The sequence below is a fragment of the Myotis brandtii genome, unplaced genomic scaffold (genome assembly GCF_000412655.1).
Source record: "Myotis brandtii unplaced genomic scaffold, ASM41265v1 scaffold191, whole genome shotgun sequence".
In the NCBI taxonomy this organism is placed as follows: Eukaryota; Metazoa; Chordata; class Mammalia; order Chiroptera; family Vespertilionidae; genus Myotis; species Myotis brandtii.
The window spans coordinates 1,444,061-1,465,271 of NW_005357115.1; the positions used below are offsets into that span (position 1 = coordinate 1,444,061).

A 21,211-nucleotide genomic window follows, 5' to 3' on the forward strand; every position below is an offset into this window, starting at 1 on the left:
ATTATATTATCTGTTGATGTTGAGCATTCCTGAGGACTCTGCAATAACACTCGTAGTTTTATGTTCTAGAGAATACGAGTCCACACATGCACAGGAGATTTGTGGCTGGGATTTAAAGCTCTATGTGCACCTGTTGCTCCCACATCCTTTCCTTCCCCGTGACTGCTGGAGAGCCTTCATCAACACCCTCCAAAACCCCTCTCTCTAGTTCTCTCATTACCTGGGAGTATGCTTTGCATACAATCTGTCATATTTTTAATAAGGTAAAACACTTTAAATAATTCTCTTTGAAATGTGGTAAGAGCAGTAAAGCATCGAGAAAATAATGCTTTTGCTTAATTTTGTCAGCAAATAAGAAAACCGACAGATTTTGAACACTTCTGCTTAGCTTCCAATCCTAACGAAGCAATGAGCATGAGTCACTGACAGAAGAGGATTCCTGTGCAATCGTTTTAAATCCAGTTGCTGTTGGTGACAGTTCTTGAGGGTAGTGACTACATCTTACTCATCTTTGTCTCTCTAGTTAAACAGCACTGTGCCTGCTTTGTAATAAGAACAAAAATGTTTTTTGAGAATGTCTTTAATTTGTAAGTTTTATTTATGATAAAAATTTTGTTTAGTGAAGCAAAAGCTTTGTCAGAAATGTCATTAAGAGGAAGGAAGGATATAGAAAGCATAAGAATCTTTTTGAACACATCTGATACGCGCTGAGTATAGAAACATCATAAATACTTATCAGAATAATGTCAAATACAGAAACAACATACAGATAGTTTTGAGCAGAGAGACAGAGAAAGGAGAGTTGGGCTGAGATTAAAGGGGGCAGGTAAGGGCCTGTAGCTCAGGGAATTTAAGCGAGAAATCTTGAGGGAGACTTGCAAGTAGAAATGTACTGTAAATCTACTATTTTAAAATAGTAAGAAATAAAGGGCTCTGAAGACATGGGAAGCTTAAAAAGCGCCCACTCATGTTTTCTCTAGGCCAGGTAGATGACACAGGAAGCATGGCCCCGACTAACGAAGCCGAAGTGAAAGGTTTAATAACTTAATCTGGATAGAGTAGCAAAGGAAAGAGCTTTAAAAAATCCATTTGGAATTTCCTTGCTGTGACTAAGCCTGTACTTCACAGAGTTTTTCCTCAAATTTAAGTTATAGCTGAGTAATACTAAATGTTTTTAAAAATATTCATTAACTAGCACTGGTTGGGCATCATCCCATGCATTGAAGGGTGATCCTGGTTGGGGGCTCAGTCCCAGGTCGGGGGTGTGCAGGAGGCGGCCTCAATGTTCTGCTCTCACATTGATGTTTCTCTCTCTCTCTCCCCACTTCCTTTCTCTCTAAGAATTAATAAAATATTAAAATATATATGCATTAATTCAAGATTCTAGAGAAGCCCAGGCATAAAACAAAACAAAACAAAACAAAACAAAACAAAACAAAACAAAACAACCATCCAAGGGAAAGCCTGGGCAAATTAACAGGTAGGCATATAATCAAAATAAATAATTTCCCCCTCATACGGCATCCCCCGTCCTCATCCCTCGGCCAAACACCAACCTGTAGGTTGTTTCTCTACTGTGATGGAGCAGGTCAAGCAGAGAACATATTCAAGCATTTCATTGCTCTTTTAGCACATATTCTTGACCCTATCAGACTATATATAGATTTGCCAGACACTATTTCTAGCTCCTACTGCCATATCCCTGCACTATTTCTCTAGTGCAGTGGTTCTCAACCTTCCTAACGCCACGACCCTTTAATACAGTTCCTCATGTTGTGGTGACCCCCAACCATAAAATTATTTTCGTTGCTACTGCATAACTGTAATTTTGCTACTGTTATAAATCGTAATGTAAATATCTGATATGCAGGATGTATTTAGGCGACCCCTGTGAAAGGGTCGTTCGACCCCCAAAGGGGTCGTGATGCACAGGTTGAGAACCGCTGCTCTAGTGTCTTTCAAAACCTTTTTCAGGCCAAGTGAGTTCTTACAATTGGGCAGATTTCCACTACCTTGCCACATAATCTAAAATCATTAAGTTAACTTGAGAATTAACTGGGGAAAAAATTTTTTTTTGAAAGAACAGGAAATTGGGCTTAACTCAGCTTTTATATTAAGAATGACTTAGGTTGACTTTCATGCTTACCTTAATTAACATGAATTTCTGCATTGGTTCAACCCATTCCAATAGAACAATGCTAGTCTGAAGTGCCCCACATAGGTATTTATGGCCTGTGTAAGGATTTCTCACTGTCGAGGCAAAAAAATATAGTAAGTTCTCTTATGATACAAAGTCCTTACGATAATAGTTACATGCTCCAAAAACAAACAAATAAAAGCTGGCTGCCAGTTCAATTTCTTAGTTAAACTACAGGATGCAAAAGAAATACTGCCTCAGGGAACAGCATGAAACTCCCTCATCACTTGCACGATTTTTGTTTGTCTACACAAATGAATTTGCTGGCTGTTATGAGACCTGGGGGCCAGAAGAAGGACTTAGGTCTTAAGGTGGCAGGAAGATTTGGGGAGAAGTTGCCAAATTGATAGGCTATAGCACATTTAGGGACAAGTGATTCAGGGTGCTTTTGGTAGTAATATTCAGAGGCAGTAATGCTTTGGTTATAACAATACGATGACATAAATCACATCTCAAAATACAGATTTACAAATAATAAAACTGAATTGTCTAAGAGTTTTTTAAGGGAAGAAAACTATTTTTTTTTGTTTTTGCTATATGCAAATAAAACAGCTAGTTATTATGGGATGAGTGAGGAATTTAGGATAGAGGTATGTAAATAGGGAAATTCAACCTTCACAGCATAAGGTTTCACAATTAAAGGTATTAAAATATATGCTCACTGACTATCTGCAGTCTCATAAGCCATTACAAAGCACGATGGTAAATGGTAAATAACAGGTCCTTTGAAAAATAGGGTGTCATAAAGTGCTGTAATAAAAAGTTATCCTACTTTCTCCATTTATCCAGTCAATAAATTATTTGCAAAACAACTGTTTTGTGCAAGGTATTATATTAGGTTTAGTTTACATGGAGACAGAATTCAAGACATTTGTTACTTTGAGGCGGGGGGGGGGGGGGTGAAATGAAAAACCTATTGCTGGCAGAATGCCCTGGAGTAGTACTTTTTACACTCGGTTTAAAAATAAGCCCCTTCGTGTTTTCTTGTCCACTTTGTGAAGCAGAAGAACCACACATGATTGGACAGTTTACTTACCAACACAACACTTCTGACACCACTTGGTTTCAGGGATTTTTGCTGATACAGCAAATTTCCTAAATGTAAATGAAAATTAATATATAATACATGTAGGTAAAGTGAGTATATGATAATGAAACTGCTATAGATCAGTGGAGAAGAAATTAGTTTTTCCAAAACTGGTGCTGACATAATAGGTCATTTATTAAAAACCAGAGGCCCGGTGCACGGATTCGTGCCCCAGTGGGGTCCCTTGGCCTGGCCTGTGCTCTCTTGAATCAGGGACCCCTTGGGGATGTTGGACTGCCGGTTTCGGCCTGATCCCCACAGGCCCGGCCAAGGGACACCACTGGGGCACGAATCCGTGCACCGGGCCTCTAGTATGCATAAGATCTTTGGTTAATCTCCTCCCGCCCTCCCCCTCCCCTCTCCCCTCTGAGATTCATCAGTCTGTTCCATGTTTCCATGCCTGTGCATTGAGCATCTGCCCCCTGGTGGTCAGTGTGCGTCATAGATAGTGGTTGCTTAGGCTTTTATATTTATAGATATTTATAGATAAGAGTAAATTGGATCCCTTTCTCAATTCCCCCTTTAATCAATTCTAAATGGATTAAAGTTTAAATATGAAAAACAGAACTATCAAATATTTAGATTGTAGAAGATGATGACCTCAGGATTTCTTTAAAAAATGCAGAGAGGACAAATCATACAGGAAAATACTGATAATCTTTAATTGACATTTTTCCACAGAGGCATCTCAAGCTACAGGTGGCATTCAATTTGGTGAATGAACTTGTTGAATACATTGAGAACTCTGGTTTACAAAAAGTTACCACTGAGAAAGTGAAAAGATAAGCCACAAACTGGAAAAGATCTTTTTAGCACATATAATAAATTTAGGCTACGTAAAAATTTGTCTTATCACTAAGACAATTCATAATAACTTTTTAAAAAAATATATATATTTTATTGATTTTTTACAGAGAGGAAGGGAGAGGGATAGAGAGTTAGAAACATCAATGAAACAGAAACATTGACCGGCTGCCTCCTGCACACCCCCCACTGGGGATGTGCCCGCAACCAAGGTACATGCCCTTGACCGGAATCGAACCTGGGACCCTTCAGTCCGCAGGCAGACGCTCTATCCGCTGAGCCAAACCCGCTAGGGCCATAAGAACTTTTTATTTAGACATTTTTATTTCTCTACTCAGAAAAAGTGGGATGTAGATTTTCTGCAAAGTACTTTAGGAGATTTGCAAATATTCAAATTTACTGTGCAAAAATCCATTTAAAATGATATTTTTAAACTACAATTTAAAAAAACCAGTCAAATATCTTTTATAATAAAAGTTAATAAGACTGCTATATATAATTTTTGTAATATAACGTTAATATAATAAGTTAATATACTAAGTGGTACAATCCTCAAATTATACTCCTCCATGTCTGTACACATATTTAAACTTTTAAATATGTCACAGATTAGATGTCATTACTCCGCTCCATTTTATTTTATTTATTTTAAAATCAGAGTTGTGTTTTGCTGGTAACAAAGCCATACTGGGAAGAATTTTACATTTATCAAGTAATCTAATTTATGATTGATAAATTATAAAAAATGCTCCTTTTATTTATGCCGGAGTTTCATACAGCTTAAAGCAAAACAAAAATTCCCACATCCTTAAGCAAACTGCTTGAACCAAAGTCCTTTTGAGAGTTTTTAAAAATCTGAACCAAGCCCCTGATAGATCTCCATGGGTATCATAACGTTCCTGGTTCACACTTGTGAACTTGTCCCCCAGCTCCCAAGGTTCACTAAGGGGTTAGGTTACTGAATCATCAAAACCCAGGAGGATTAACTGACTGCCAGAATCTGAAAGATCATAAAGGAGAACATGTGTGAAAATGCATTACTTCTTATAATTTTTCATTATACATAATTTCTACTAACCCAAACTGAGTGTTTTTTCAACTTCTATAGTATAACTACTTATTAGAGTGACTTAACATATTATGTTTAAGGATGCAATCAATTAGATGTACAGTTACCTTGGCAGTATTCTGTCAGGGAGTTTGTGTGCTGGAATAGCAACAGGTAACTTTTGCATTTGTCTTGCATAATCAAAAAGCCCTGGTAAATTATGGGAATAAAGCTGAGAAGCTTTACCTGTAGAGAAAAATAAACATAACATAAAAGCTAATAATATAAATAGGAACAATTATAAGGTACTTAAATACTAAAAGACTTACCAGATATTGATAATAAGCAATTGTTCATTACATACAACCATGTACACCTTCGGGGAAATAGCTGATAAAAAAAAAAAACACAAGGTTTACAAAGGATATTAGGTAACAGCAATGTAATATGTGCATATTAACCTAAGCTGTCATATCAATAGGTCAGTTTTTAAAAAAGAAACTTATTTTGAATAGAAATTCATTTTAGAAGGCATTTAAAACAAGATGACACACATACATGCACATTTATATGGGAGGGAAACAATAAATTAGCAGTGCAATTTCATTATCTAAGTCTTAACTTGCTATGATTAGCTCGAGCCTGGTTTATGATAAGGACTAGGTAATCCCAAACTCCTAGGAAAAGGACATTTTCAAACAGTGTCTATGCCTTTAATTTGGTTCTAGGGTTAGATAGCTAAGACTGTCTTGTGTACTTCCCCCAAAATGTTCTTATGTATGCATATGAACACGCAGGGCTTTTGGAACAGAAGGACAGGAGGATCACAGTGCAGTGGAACATAGGATATGAAAAACTAGGTGTAGAGAAAAATGGCTGAGAGAATATGATAAAGACTTATCAATCATAAAGGATACATATATGGAATTCATTACTGAAATCTAGTACTTAAGAACTGAGAGACATCTCTGAAAGCTTGAAAGTGATTAGTTTTTAGGGCAAAGGGAATTTTATGGAACATAGTCCATGTACTTTGAAGAAAAAAATAACTGCTCTCATTTGGATACTTCATCATGAGCATCAGTGGGTCTCAAAGTGGTCCTTGCACCAGCATAAGCATCGCCTGGGCATTTGTTAGAAATGGAAATCCCTGGATCTCACTCCAAACTTACTGAATAGAAGTTCTGAAGGTGGGCCCAGCAATCTGTTTCAACCAGCCCTTCAGGTAATTCTGATGTACAGTGAAGTTTGAGAACCACTGATGAGTGTAATCAAAGCATTCTGATTTAACAAGCTTAGCTACTGGCTTTGCTCTGGAAATTCCTACTAGGCTACTCCAAAATAGACTGGGATGAGGGTGGGGGATGGAGAGAATGAAGAAGTAAGTGAGGAAACATATCAAGGCCTGTAAGGACATTAACCTCTGTCTCTCTTGCAACCTTCTACTCATGGTCATTTATGGTCCATTTCAAATGTTTCTCCCCATCTCCCCCCAGGAGGTGCTAGTGACTTCTGCTTCTGTGGCCTCTACCTTGTACCACATCTAACTCTGTGTGGTGCAGTTATTGGTTTGTGTGTCTGTTTCCTCTATTAGATCATGAGCTCCTTAAGGGTAAGGACTAGTATGTGAATGTGTCTTCAGTACCCAGTAAATAGAACATGCTCTATAAAGGTTTTATGAATGAGAGGCAGCAAATCACAGAATTTAAATTATTTATTATCTATTGTCTACTTATAATAACTTAAAAATTAATAATAAGAAAAAACACAAAATAACATGCCTGTTCCATTGATGTTTCATGAAGTTCATTAAGATTCAAGGTATAAATCCCTTCTTCGGCACCAAATATCAAGTACTGATCTGAAATGACAAAAAGAATTCACTGATTTTGAGATATACCACTTTAAATTTAGGGTCTAAAATTAAGTAAATATGCATTAGGAAAAAATAACTGATTTATAAGAATTACATATTTTTTATTTTAATGTGTATAAGTGGTTAGACACTCTAACTTAATGAACTGAATTATATGCAAATATTACCCTCAAAGCAGTGAAGAAACTTTTATGTAAAAAACATTTTGAAGAGTGGCAAGCTGGACTTCTCACCCACCGGAGGGTGCTAAGGACTGGCAGAGAATCTGCAGTTCCTTTTTAAAAATTCCTTAGGATCATGTGCAACTGACAGAATGTAAATCAAGAACAGCTGATACAGATTCGAAATTTGTGCAAATGGACTATTACTATTATAAGCACTAATATAAAAAAAGAACTGACTTGTGCCCATTTAGAAGTTCATTAAAACTTGGATACTTGCTAGAGTACTTGATATCTTCTAGAAAATACCAGAAGTTCGGTCGTGATCTTGTTTGGTCTGTTTTTACAACATACACTTCTCCAGATTAAACTGAAGTACAGAGAACAACTCAGAATGCGTGAGCACTCCAGCACTGCCCGGTGTTCAGGATTAGTTCTGGTATTTACAGGCACAGGCTGTGGTCAGACAACTGAACTGGCTTCAAGCTGCAGCTCTACAACCGAATGGCTGGGACCCTCTGAGTGTCATTCTCTCTACCTGTGAAATGAAAGTACCTATACCTTGGATTTTTAAGGTTTAGAGAGAGAGAGAGAGGGAGGGAGGGAGGGAGGGAGAGAGAGAGAGAGAGAGAGAGAGAGAGAGAGAGAGAGAGAGGAGAGAGAGAGAGAGAGAGAATCTTATATAGTTATTAAGATACAGATATTATAGTCTTTAGTGCCTAATGACAACTATTGTTATTATGACCCTTTTTAAGGTGAGAGATCCTCTAAAGTGGTCACCAGATCCTGAATCCTCAGTAGTTAAATTCCTTTAGCAATGGCTGTGTCTAAGGCACAGATATTGAATGATTGTGCTGCAGAAAGGAAGAAACTTTCCTGGAGGAAATTAAGGTGGCAGAGAGTGCATGGCTTCACTATATTGATATAGGGACTGCATGGTGAAAAATTTTTTAAAGATTTTTTATTGATTTTTAGAGAGAGAGAAGAAGGGAGAGGGAGAGAGAGAGATAAACATCGATGTGAGAGTGAGACATTGATTAGCTGCCTACCAGGGACTGAGCCCGGAACCTGGGCATGTGCCCTGACCAGGAATTGAACCAGCAACCTTTGGGTGTGTATGGGATGATGCCCAACCATCTGAGTCAGGGCTACACAGTAAAATTTTAATGTCATGTGTCACCTCAAGCACTGCTAATAGCATAAAAAAAATTTACCTTAAATATGTTTTTAATTGTAACAAAAATTTTCTCAGAAAGATTCAGAAAATAAATAAAATCAAATGCTTTCATGGCCTCAAGTTTAAAAAACAATTAGAAAGATAACAGATAAAAACATATAGTACTACCTCTGGTATCGGGGTTTATCCATGATGTTGCACAGTGAATTTTCAAGGGACACCCATTAAAAACCTTTGAAAAACAAGCACCCATCTAGAAAAATGAAGAATAAACAAATTAAGATACCAAGCCACAGTCCTTTGCCTTACAGTGGTACCTCAAAGGGTCCAGGCACAACAGTGAGTGTCAACTGACACAAGATTTTACTTTAAAGAGTTATTTTATTTTCCCTATCTTCTCAAATAAACGAAGCAGTGATAGCAAGCAATTCTGAACAATAATTTATGTACAGAAATATTACTTACACATCAAGAGCAACATAATATTCCGTGGTAAGAAGAAAATCATAATCTCTACAAAGGTAAAAATTTTATTTGGTTCTATGAGCCTAAAATCAGTGAATTTAATATTAAAAAGTAAAAGAGGTATGATTGATTTAAAAATTCATATATGTAATTCAATCTCAAAACATACAAACTCACTTTAAAAAAAAATGGAGCAATCTGATGATTTTCCCTGGAAGGATTCAACAGAAAAGCTTTATTCTTTGATGTTGATATTTATTTGAGGCCATTTACAAATCTTTCAGAAAGTACCTTATAATGAAAATCAGTATCACTCATTTTAACTTTTTATTTTCAAAGAGTAAAACATTAATTTTCAGGTAAGAATAAACACAATTAAGAATGCTTTCTCATTTAGTCATGTTTATTACCAACAACTTGTGAGAAAAAGAACATACAAATATTTGGTCGGAAGAACGTGTGCTTCATTTTATATCACTAATGTTTTCTTTACAAAAGTGGAGATAATCCAGAGTGGGGAAAAAGGAGGCTTACAGTTGTTTGTATGCAATATAACATAAAAATTAATAAGTAATCATACAGGAATAAACTCTTGTGTTTCGTGTAATCACAACAGTAAACCTACTTTTGCCCCACCCTGTATGCTGAGAAAACACATCACTAGTTGACTATAATGGATTAAAAATATTAACCTAAAATATATAAATCTTAAGATTTCCTTTATCCTCAAAAACATACCAACCAATATTTCAAAGGCTTTTGTACCAAAAAAAGAGTAACAGCCAGGCAATACCATGAGGTGGCAGTATACTGTTAAAAAATGTTTTTATGGTGTAGGGCAGAGATTATATTGCTTTACTAACAAATAATTAAATTATCCATTCAGATAGCTACCAAAAGTCGTATGTTAAAGTAATGCTAAACCCTCTAAAAATCCTCGTGACAAAATGGGCTACAAAACAAACGAGTCTCAACCGTAAGCTGAGTTGTTAGTTGGCCCTGTCTGGCGTTCCCTATTCATCAGCTCCTCCCCGTGAACGGCATACCTGGCGTAACAGTTTTATCTTGTAGCCAGATAGGAAATGTCATCCTTATTGTACACATAACTCCGCTAGACTTGGGAGCTCTTTAAATTCAAAGCTGCTTTTATTTTGTAAGATAAAAATAGTTATTTAGATCTTTATGCTAATTAAAAAGTAAAGTTAAAAAGTAAAAAGGCTAGAAAAGTATAGTTGGGAGGTTAAAAACTAGAAAAACTATGGACATCTAGTGTTATGCAGTTTTGGATTATAGCTTTGTAGAAGTGAAAATGTAGTCTGTCTGTACTAACCTAAAGCCACACTGAGTTAAAATAATTTTAATCCTAGGACAGTATGGTCTAATAAAAAACCCCCACCTACAGCAGAGTACATTATAGGACATCTAAGATCTAGTTGTTGGTCTCGTTAGAGTTGTAGGTCTTATTAGAGTTAGGTGATGTTTTGTGATCTGGGTGACTAAGACATTTGGGTCTCAGCTTTACCCTAAAATTCAATGTTTTGATAATTGAAAACATGTTAGAAAAGTGTTGTATCTACATCCTGTACTTCCTATTATATCCATATGCCTTTTTCACATTTCTTCAACAATATCTGCAAGGAAGATATTAATAAAGTTTGGAATAAAGGAACTTTAAAATGTATAATTTTATCAGGAAAACTACTTTTTAGATGTAATAAATATTGAAATTACCAATCTTATAGATTTTTTCAACAATCATGGAGGTTCTTTCAAATAGGCAAATGATCTAACCAAAGGTACACATATGAGCAATTGTTTATCACTGTATTTATTTTGAAAACTTCAGCTATTTGATATTTATACTTACATGCACTTTAGGTGTTGGGGGTAGACCGTTACTAATAGGCTTCTAGAAAAAGAACACATGCATGATTACACCTCTTTTGTTGCTGTTTGGTATAACAAACACACATATTAGAATAAAATAGACAAATACATTCTTTTTGTAAAACAAAACACTGTAGATAAGGCTGAAGTTCCCTATAAATCTCCCACAATCCACTTATTCCTAGTACCTGTGCCTCACAAAACCAGGTTAGTGTCTATCCTTCCAAAACTTTCTCTAGCCAATTATATGCACTCATGTATTTGTGTATCCTTCAAGACTTTTTGTATATATTCATATAAATGCCCCCACAGAAAGTACTGTTTTTGTGTGTGTTTAAGAACAATAATAGTTATGCACTAATGTGCAACTTGTCCTTTGCCTTAATACTGGGCCTTGGACAGCATTTCATACCAGTACATACAGATCTGGTGCATTTGTTTTAACTGTGGCACAGCATGACTATGACATAATTCAGCTATTCCCTAATTGGTATTGAGTAATTAGGTTACTTTCAATTCATTACTGTAATAACAATATGGAAACCATCACCCTTGCCTATACCTTACTATGCAATGTACGAATGTTTGTTTGTTTTTTAAACCTCATCCGAGGACTTTTTTCCCATTGATTTCCAGAGAGTGTAAGGGAGGGAGGAGAAGAGAGAGAGAAACATTGATGTGAGAGAGACACATCAATTGGTTGCCTCCTGTACTTGCCCTTAAGCAGCTGAGGAATCTGCACCTGAGGTATGTGTCCTTGACCAGGAATTGAACCCACGACCCTTTGGTCCCCAGGCTGACGCTCAACCACTAAGCAACTGGCCAGCTGTGTGAATGTTTTTTAGGGTATACCGTGAGAAATAAAACTACTGGAACATGGGATCTGTACCTTTTACATTTTAGTGGATACCAACTGCCAAACTTTCACAGCGCCCACATCACATCACACCCACCAGTAATACATGAGAGTCCTGGTTCCTTATAGTCTCACAGACACTTAACATTTGTTATCAAACTGATTAGTAAAAAATATTTTGTCATTCATTTGCATGCCTCTGATTTCTAGGAGGGTTGAGAATCTTTCTAAAAAAATGTTTACTGGCTCTCTGTATTTGCTCTTCTGTACATTGTTTTTTTTTCCCATATATTTTTTACTAAGTTACCTTTTTCTTATCTATTAGCTGGAGTTCTTGATATAATCTAGATTTAAATACAGTATCTAATATATATATTACAAATGTGTTCTTCTAGTCCAGCCGTGGGCAAACTACGGCCCGCAGGCCGGATCCGGCCCGTTTGAAATGAATAAAACTAAAAAAAAAAAAGACCGTACCCTTTTATGTAATGATGTTTACTTTGAATTTATATTAGTTCACACAAACAGTCTATCCATGCTTTTGTTCCGGCCCTCCGGTCCAGTTTAAGAACCCATTGTGGCCCTCGAGTCAAAAAGTTTGCCCACCCCTGTATCTAGTCTGTAGATTATCTTCACTTTGCTCACAATGTATTTTATTAATTGAAGTTTTACATTTTGATTTATTCAAATATATTAACCATTGGTCAGCATATACTGATAATTACAAGAGCAAAAATAGCACATATGCTCACCTACAATATTCTCAAGAATATCAGATGTTTTCCCAAGGAGCTACATTTCTAGAGTATATGATTTGTCCCCTGGAGAAAGAATCTCTTTGGGAGAGAATATACTTTAAGTATAAATTGTATTAAAGTCTAGATTTCTTTCAAGGTTAACCTGAATAGCTTTTTAAGGAATGACTTGTATTTTTCTCTCCATCTGACATAAATCAGAACTATTTAAATGATACAACAAAATTAACTAAAAAGCTGCTGTTGATTTCATAATTCTGTGATATGATACAAATATTCTGTGTAGTACCACTTATATAAGTAACTATTAGACACTTCTGAAATTGACTATATACAATTTTACTTTGTAGATCCGTTTATGAGAATATACAGCCTGTTATTGCCACAAATTTCTGATAATATTTTTTCCATTTGGCAAATACTCTATGTACTTATTTTTATATTTATGTTCCTAAATTACCTTCTATCATCTATTTTGTGAAACATTATTTTTAATTAGGGAGCTCTGAATGCTATAACTGTTCGATTTAAGTACTAACAGAATTGGCTGTAAATAATTTCAATAAGCTGCACAAATGGTAATCATGTTTCAGTATATCATGGATACTGTTTATCCTGTGATACAATCATGAAATATTTATTTCAGAATTATTAAGATGTTAGTTTAACTAGGAGTTTCTTATACTTCTTAAATAAGGTAAGAGAAAAGCAAATTAAAAATGCACATATAATAAAATGTATACATCTTTCAAAGGTTATTATACTTTGCAGAGCCATTACATTTTTGTACTACATTAGCAGGGCTGCTAAAATTTAAACTGATGAAAGCAAAAAAGGCACTGCTCAGTAGAAAAGACTCTATTAAACCCATTTCTGAAGGATACTTTACCCTTTTGCTAAAAATGTCATAAATTTCACAAATTACAAATGGACAACCCTAGTCAAATGCCTTAATTGAATTATTAAAAACAGTATGTCATATTCTATTGTGAATTCTTTAACAGTTAAACAGCTATAAGCCTCAACACTGCTTACTGTGCAAAACCACAGGTATATGCACATAAATATATTAAAAGTACTATAAATTTCTATAAAACTAACAACAAATATTAGTATACACTAAGACTTCAAAAATACTGTCTCATCTCATGATCGTATTGGCATCCGCTGAATTGGGGATTTTAAGAATTTTTTGTTGTTTTAAGTTCTATGACAACAGATTTTCTTTCTGATGATGAAGAGCAAATTCTTTACAAATGTTAAAAAAATTTTAATCTCCCCGATAAATACTATTTATGTTTTAACTAGAGGCTCAGTGCACGAAAATTTGTGCACTTGGGGGGTTGGGGGGGTTCCCTCAGCCCGGCCTGCACCCTCTCGCAGTCTCGGACCCCTTGGGGGATTGTCCACCTACTGGCTTAGGCTCTGCTCCCCGGGGGATCGGGCCTGAGCCATCAGTTGGACATCCTTAGTGCTGCTGAGGAGGCGGGAGAGGCTCCCGCCATCGCCGCTGAACTTGCAGCCATCAGCCTGGCTTGGGACTGAGTGGAGCTCCCCCTGTGGGAGCGCACTGACCACCAGGGGGCAGCTCCTGAGTTGAGCGTCTGCCCCCTGGTGGTCAGTGTGCGTAATAGCAACTGATCGTTCTGCTGTTAGGGTCAATTTGCATATTACCCTTTTATTAGATAGGATAGTTATGTTATGTGTTTTATCTTGCATTTATAACAGATAGCTTCTACGGCTAATTTCATCTTTCTTGAAGTGATATCTACTAGAAAATAATCTTAATTTTTCTTCCTTGTTAGCTATTCCAAGTAAGAGTAGTAATATCACAAACTGCATAATCTATAGTTAGAAATTTATCCTAGGGTAGAAGCTATAGTTTTCCTTATCTGTCCATGTCCTTGTTTCCCAAACTTCCTGACACTGTAAAAGGGACTTTTAAGGAACAATGAAAAAAACAATAGCTATTTTCTGAACAATCACAAGAAGACTGTTTACTTGCATGCAGGTCACAAATTGGCCTAAATAATTCAAATAGAAAGTCATCATTCAAGTTTACCATAGAGCAAAGTTACTTTTTTAAAGATTTAAACAATTCATATTATTATAATTAATACACTAAAATACCAACATAACTAATTATAAAACATACAATTGCTGTAGCTCACTAATTATAATCGCAAACCTAACCTAGTAGTGAAAAAGAAAACAAATACAAGTAGACTTTAAGAATATAAATACCTACTGGTACATCTTTCTTTTCTTTCCTTGAAAGGTTTGTTCCTCTATGTTCATTCTGTTGTTGATATAATGATCCATCTCGTTCACCATTTAACTGGAAGGAGCCCACTCCATTTCCTTCAATAAGATGTTTAAATATATTAAAAAAAGGACTAACTTTCACTCAGAAAATGTAGGAAAGAAAAACATCTCTGTGACAGTTTCAGCCTTCATTTGGGATCACCCAATTAGAATATTTAGCACTGAATTAAGAAGTCTTACATATGAGCTTTTCTACTTATATCTTTATTTCTTTCATATAGGCAAATAAATTTATTTATTTATTTATTTATTTATTTATTTACATACTTACTTATTTTTTAATCCTCACCCAACTTACTTATTTTTTTAATCCTCACCCAAGGATATTTTTAAGTAGAAGAGAGAGGGAAAGACAGAGAGAAACATCAATGTGAGAGAAACACACTGATTGGTTGCCTCCTGCAGGAGACCCTACCAGGGCCTGGGCCAGGAAGGAGCCTGAAACCAAAGTATGTGCCCCTGACCTGAATCAAACCTGGAACCCTTGGTCCACAGGCTGATGCTCTATCCACTGAGCCAAACCGGCTAGGATCATATGGGCAAATTTAAATTCAGGTTGTATCATATATTAGTGCTAAGAAGACAAAAAAGAAACACTTTCAGGAAAGGAGCAATTTAGAGTATGTTATCAAAGAAACTTTCATTGCTCTTTTTTTTAACAACTTCTTTTGCATAATACGCAAGAAACTTTACAGTATTAACACAGCATCCTCTATTATTAAATTATTTTTTTAAATGATTAAATGAAATAAAACAAAGGAGTTAGCCAAAATATCCTCTTTTACTAAAACAGAAGTACCCTATAATCAATACACATTTTCCTTGTTTGTTCAGAGTTTAAATTTCTTTTGTTGCCCAACTACAGATAAATGATGAAATGGACATAAACAATTCTCCAAAAGAGGAAAGGCTAGATATGAAATAAAAAACAAGGGGCAAGCCCTGGCTGGTTTGGTTCAGTGGATAGAGCGTCGGCCTGCAGACTGAAAGGTCCCAGGTTCGATTCTGGTCAAGGGCATGTACCTCGGTTGCGGGCATATCTCCAGTGGGGGGTGTGCAGGAGGCAGCTGATCGATATTTCTCTCTCGTCAATGTTTCTAACTCTCTATCCCTCTCCCCTCCTCTCTGTTAAAAAAATCAATAAAATATATTTGACAAAAAAAACAACAACAACAAAAAAACAAGAGGCAAAATATCCCAAACTAGGCCACAGGTCATCCTGTCATAAAAACACTTTAAACCATGAAGCAAAAGGCAGAAAACATCTCTAGAGCTATAGCCTTCCTTCTTCCCTCCTCAAAGGAATTTCAAATAATCTCTTAAAAGATTCCCTCCATTTTTTTTCATAATGTATGAAAACCTATTTCACCCTCCCTTCCCTCATTACCTAAAGCAACAGGCTTTTGTGGAGGCAATCTGGGAGGTGGCGGTCTAGGTGGGACTTGGGATGGTTTAGCTGGGCTCTCTGACATGGGACATCTCTTGATTGTTCCTTGATTATCATCCTCAGTAGAATGAGTTTCCTGGGGTATGAATATGGACTTAGGCTGAAATAATACAGAAAAGGACACCAATGATTAAACATGAAATTATTCACGTTTCATTAAACATAACAAATACTAAAGTAAATATTATTATATATCAGAGGCTTTTAAACTGTGTATACTAGCAGAGTTTCAAGGTTATTCAACTATCTGATTCAGATGATCTCAAAACATATTTTAAAATTATACACTAAAATGCTTTCTCAGGAAAAAAAAAAGAGACCTCTTTCTATTAATTCCTTACAAGCCTTCCCACTTAGACTTGCCAAATAAAAATATTCTGGTCTTTCTTATCTCCAATTTAAATGAGTCTCTTTTTATTTTAAACATTTAGGCTATTCAGCTCCTTACAAGACTAATCTAAACTGTCTCTTTTAAATGACTCAATGTCTTTTATGTTAATGCTTAATCTTTCAGACTGGGGGTAGAAGGAGATATCAATTAAAATTTTATCGTCATGGAGAATACTAATAAAAGATGTCTGAGAAACTTTCTGTTCAGACAATTATGAAACCTCCACCAGCAGGAGGTTTGGAGAATTTATAAATTCTTATAAATATGTCCCTTATTAGGAATATTACTTAACACTTATCTCTTTGAGATTCAGATCTTTATACTTAAGCTAATATAATACTAAACTAGCAAGTGCAGTATTATCTATCTGTGTGAATCATGATTTTCTCAAAAGTAAGAAATGAAAACAAAATGTAGTAATATATTGGATGCCAAGACTGATCAGACTCTAATTCTCATTTATAACCCATGATTTCAAACCTTATAAAACCAACAGCTCACTTTATAAACAGTTCATTCTGTAATTAAAATTTGCTATGCATAAGCTTATAAAATAAATTTATATTAAATCCTTTTATCTTAAAAAAAACCCCTCATCTGTTGGAATAATCTATTATTTTTGTGATGCTTTTGTTTGGCAAAAGGATTTCATTGATAAAAAAATTGAAAATTAATGACCTATTTTTAATTTAAAAGTACCTTCTGAAAATTAAATATCTGTGATAAAACACTATTCTTAACTCATTCTCAGGGCATCAGTTACTAGATTGTAGATTTTGAGGAACAAAATCTTATTTAAAAATATAAGTTGCCCGACAGGCATAGCTCAGTGGTTGAGTGTTGTCCTATGAACCAGGAGGTCAAGGTTCGATTCTCAGTCAGGGCACAATCCCTGGTTGTGGGCTCAATCCCCAGTAGGGAGTGTGCAGAAGGCAGATAATCAATCTCTCTCATCACTGATGTGTCTATCTCTCTTTCTCCCTCTCTAAAATAAAAAAATATATACATATTTTAGGGAAAAAAAGTAAGTTTCCTAAACTAAGGGAAATACTACTAATTCATTAATATAGTTTTTTTCATGTACAAATTTCTAGAACTTATTTAGAATAAACAATAAGTGGCAAGTTGGATAATTAAAAAGGAGAAACAATAATAACACAATTATTGACTTATATCATGATTAGTTAGTAACTTCTTCATGATGTTTCTTTGTGGGTCCCAAGTGAAAATAAGCTACAGAGTAAATATTAATACAGTATCAAATAATCACACACATACACAAACAAATTCAAATTGAAAAATAAATCTGTCTACCTTTGGTGGCAAAGGAGGTGGAACTTTTGCTTTCATGGTTGAACTATAAAAATATAAAAGTTTAGAATTAGAACTCTATTTTATAAGAAAAATCATTACTAAACTATAATTAATTTTTCAAAGTTATGAAAGAAAAAATTGTATCACAAGTTACTTTTTTCTAAGACTGGGCATTTTCTAAAATATTTTGTTAAATATTCAAATTATCCTGAATGGAGTATCTTTCAGAGGTAACTGAGTAGATAAGCTTTCTTGATTTCAAATTCTATCCAGTAATTAAAAGTGGGAAAGATAACTACAATTACAGTTTATATCAATTGAAAGGTAATTAATGTAAAACAAGTAATTGGTTTACAGGAAAACAGCAAAATGATATACTATAAAATTATCATAATGTAATATATATTTTTACTACTGTTAGATATGAAATATCTCTGATGAACTTCATCAAAATATACATGCTTTATGAAATTATAGACAGAATTGATTTGACTGAAGCTTAGATTAATTATAACTCAGGCCTGTAGTTTCTAAAACGTTTACAGAACTTAGAAGATGATAGAGCATAAATTCTCTCATGAGAAAAATGAGGCCCAGAGAGGTTAAGGGACCTGATCCAAGGTCACATAGTAGTGAAGTAGAAAGGAAAACCTACGCCTCCAAGGACTCAAGTGCGTTTGTCATTGATGTTTCTATCTGTCTCTCCCTTTCCCTTCCTCTCTGAAATCAATACATATATATATACTAGAGGCCCAGTGTACAAATTCGTGCACCAGTGGGGTCCCTTGGCCTGGCCTGCGGGATTCGGCTGAAACTGGCTCTCCAACATCCTGAGGGGTCCTGTATTGCGAGAGGGCGCAGGCCAGGCCGAGGCACCCCACCGATGCACGATCAGGGATGGGGAGAGATGCGGGAGGTTGGCCAGCTGGAGAGGGACTGCGGGAGGGCTCCAGGGCATGTCTGGCCCATCTCGTTCAGTCCCAATTGGCCTGACCCCAGCAGCAAGTTAACCTACCGGTTGGAGCGTCTGCCCCCTGGTGGTCAGTGCATGTTATAGCAAGCGGTTGCACGGCCTTAGCAGCATATCATTATATTATGCTTTGATTGGTTGACCGGATGACCAGATGACTGGACACTTAGCATATTAGGCTTTTATTATATAGGATTTTTTAAAAAAGTGAGCCTGGTTAGAAGTCAAAAAAAAGAAAAGAGGAGAGCTTGTGAGAAAGCTCCCATCTTCTTACAGAATCTGTAATAATAAAAGTATAATATGCAAATCGACCGAACAGCAGAATGACTGTCTGGACAACCACACTATGACAGACACTGGCGCCAGGCCAGCCAAGGCAGGTGCGATGAGATTGGTTGGGGGCCTGCCATTGCCCCATGATCGCCCTGCAGAGGGAGGCCCAGGTCACCGAACGGTGGGGTGATCAATCAATCAGGGGGCTCCACGATCGCCCCAAAGAGGGAGGCCCAGGCCGCTGACCGGTGGGCTGTGGCGGGTGGGCAGGGCTTCCCTCTGCGGGGGTGATCCATCACAGAGCCCCGGCTGGGTGGGCGGGGCCTACTCCTTTGGGGCGATTGATCGCGGAGCTCCTGAATTGTGAGAGACCCCCCACAGGCAGGCTGAGGGACCCCCCACAGAGTGCACGATTTTCATGCACTGGGCCTCTAGTACATAAATAATCATCAACAGAATGCAGTTAAAGGCCACTGTGGTTGGGTCTTTAACGGAAATGTTACTGGAAACTGGAGGAAAGGTGACCTTTATTATAAAGAGTTAGGGAAAATTTGGCTGAATTATGTCCTGGTGTTTTGTGGAAGGTAAAAATTCAAAGTACTGAAATTGGATATTTAGCTGAGATTTTTAAGCAAAGTGCTGAAGGAGTGGCTTGCTTATAATGAAATGAAAGAGATGAACTAAAGAAAAAAAATGCCAAGGAAAGAGAAACTAGAACTTGAAATTTGATAAATTCTCAGCCTATCCATATTAGCTCAGAAATGGATGGCATGAGAAAGCATGTTCTGAAGAGATCACCAAGAGTGTGGCTGGACTGTCACTCAATACGGATTTTATCAGCACAAACACTGGCAGCTTGAACGGAAGGGGATGGAGATGAGACAAAAACAAAGGAAGGCTGCGAACTCCTTGGATTTTATAGAACAGGATGGACAGAGGTTTCCGAACGTGCACTACTCTTCAAGAAGAGCGAAAAAATAATTCTGAAGGTGATCCATAGATCATTAGATCTAATTTGAATTGATTTATTACGACTTTAGAGTTGATGCTGGAAAGAGCTAAGCCTTTTAGAATGACTGTATTTTGCATGTGTTAAGGGCATAAACTTTGGGGGACGAGGGGCACAATAATATGGACTGAATTGTGTCCCCTCAAAATTGTATGTTGAGGTCCTGAAGTTGATGTGATCATATCTGGAGATAGTGCTTTTGGCAGGTAATGAAAGTTAACTGAGATCTTACGAGTCAATTCCTAATCGAACAGGATTAGTGGCTTTATAAGAAGAGGGAGAGAGTTCTCTCTCTGCATGTACACACTGAGGAAAGCCCGTCTGAGGACATGGTGAGAAGGCAGCTGTCTGCAAGCCTGGAAGAGAGCTCTCACCAGGAATTAAACTGGTCAGCACCTTGAGCTTAAACTTCACAGACTCCAGAACTGTGAGAAATAAATTTTGTTTAAACCACCAATCTATGGTATTTTATTAAGGATGATGGAGCAGACTAATACAACTAAAACAGAAAAGGGAAAGAAACTGTGCTAGAACCCATAATACTACATTACCAATGACATTAAAATTGCTGTCAATATTAGGCTGTTAGACTTATGAAATCAGAGCACATGATACTTTCTTTTACTAAAAATCAAAACAGAACGTACTGTTTAGATTCATCATCATCCCCTTCATCATCTTCTAAATGTGCCACATGCCCTCTAAAGATAAAGAAGGATAGTTCCATTGTTACTAAGTGAACTTGACCAAAATAGCTTAAGAAGAAATTTTAGAAAACTGCAAGACAGAATTTTACTTCTACATCTTTACAGAATCAAAACACCAGTAACAACAAAATGATCTTAAGGCCACATGTCAGAGAAGGGAACAAACAGACGACTCATCTGTGACAAAGTATTTTAAGCTTAATTAAAAAGTAAAATTACCACCCTGGCTGGTGTGCTAAGTGGTTAGAGTGCTGGCCTGTGCAGCAGAGGGTCTCAGGGTTCAATTCCCGGTCAAGAGCATGTACCTGGGTTGCAGGTTCCATCCCCACCCACAGTCAGAGTGCATGTGGGAGGCAACCAATCAACGTGTCTCTCACATCCATGTTTCTCTCTCTCTCCTTCCCCCTCCCTTCTACTCTCTCTAAAAAAAAAAAATCAATGGAAAAATATCCTCATTCCTCA

At 36.5% G+C, this 21,211-nt stretch overlaps 1 protein-coding gene across 7 annotated transcripts in view; it reads right to left on the reverse strand.

Moving 5' to 3' along the window:
* MAP4K3 (mitogen-activated protein kinase kinase kinase kinase 3) overlaps positions 1–21,211 on the reverse strand; it is a 67,299-nt gene that overhangs the window by 7,623 nt on the left and 38,465 nt on the right. For 5 of the 7 annotated variants that reach the window (XM_005864739.2, XM_005864742.2, XM_005864740.2 and 2 more), the window contains 11 exons: positions 20,690–20,743; positions 17,791–17,833; positions 16,026–16,185; positions 14,562–14,674; positions 10,683–10,724; positions 8,519–8,603; positions 6,918–6,997; positions 5,466–5,526; positions 5,265–5,382; positions 3,234–3,292; positions 2,147–2,250 (listed from right to left, as the gene is read on the reverse strand). In XM_005864739.2, the coding sequence (XP_005864801.2) occupies positions 2,147–2,250; positions 3,234–3,292; positions 5,265–5,382; positions 5,466–5,526; positions 6,918–6,997; positions 8,519–8,603; positions 10,683–10,724; positions 14,562–14,674; positions 16,026–16,185; positions 17,791–17,833; positions 20,690–20,743 (919 nt within the window). The remainder of the gene's footprint in view (positions 1–2,146; positions 2,251–3,233; positions 3,293–5,264; positions 5,383–5,465; positions 5,527–6,917; positions 6,998–8,518; positions 8,604–10,682; positions 10,725–14,561; positions 14,675–16,025; positions 16,186–17,790; positions 17,834–20,689; positions 20,744–21,211) is intronic. The other 2 variants (XM_005864741.2, XM_005864743.2) reach the window with 1 other exon arrangement.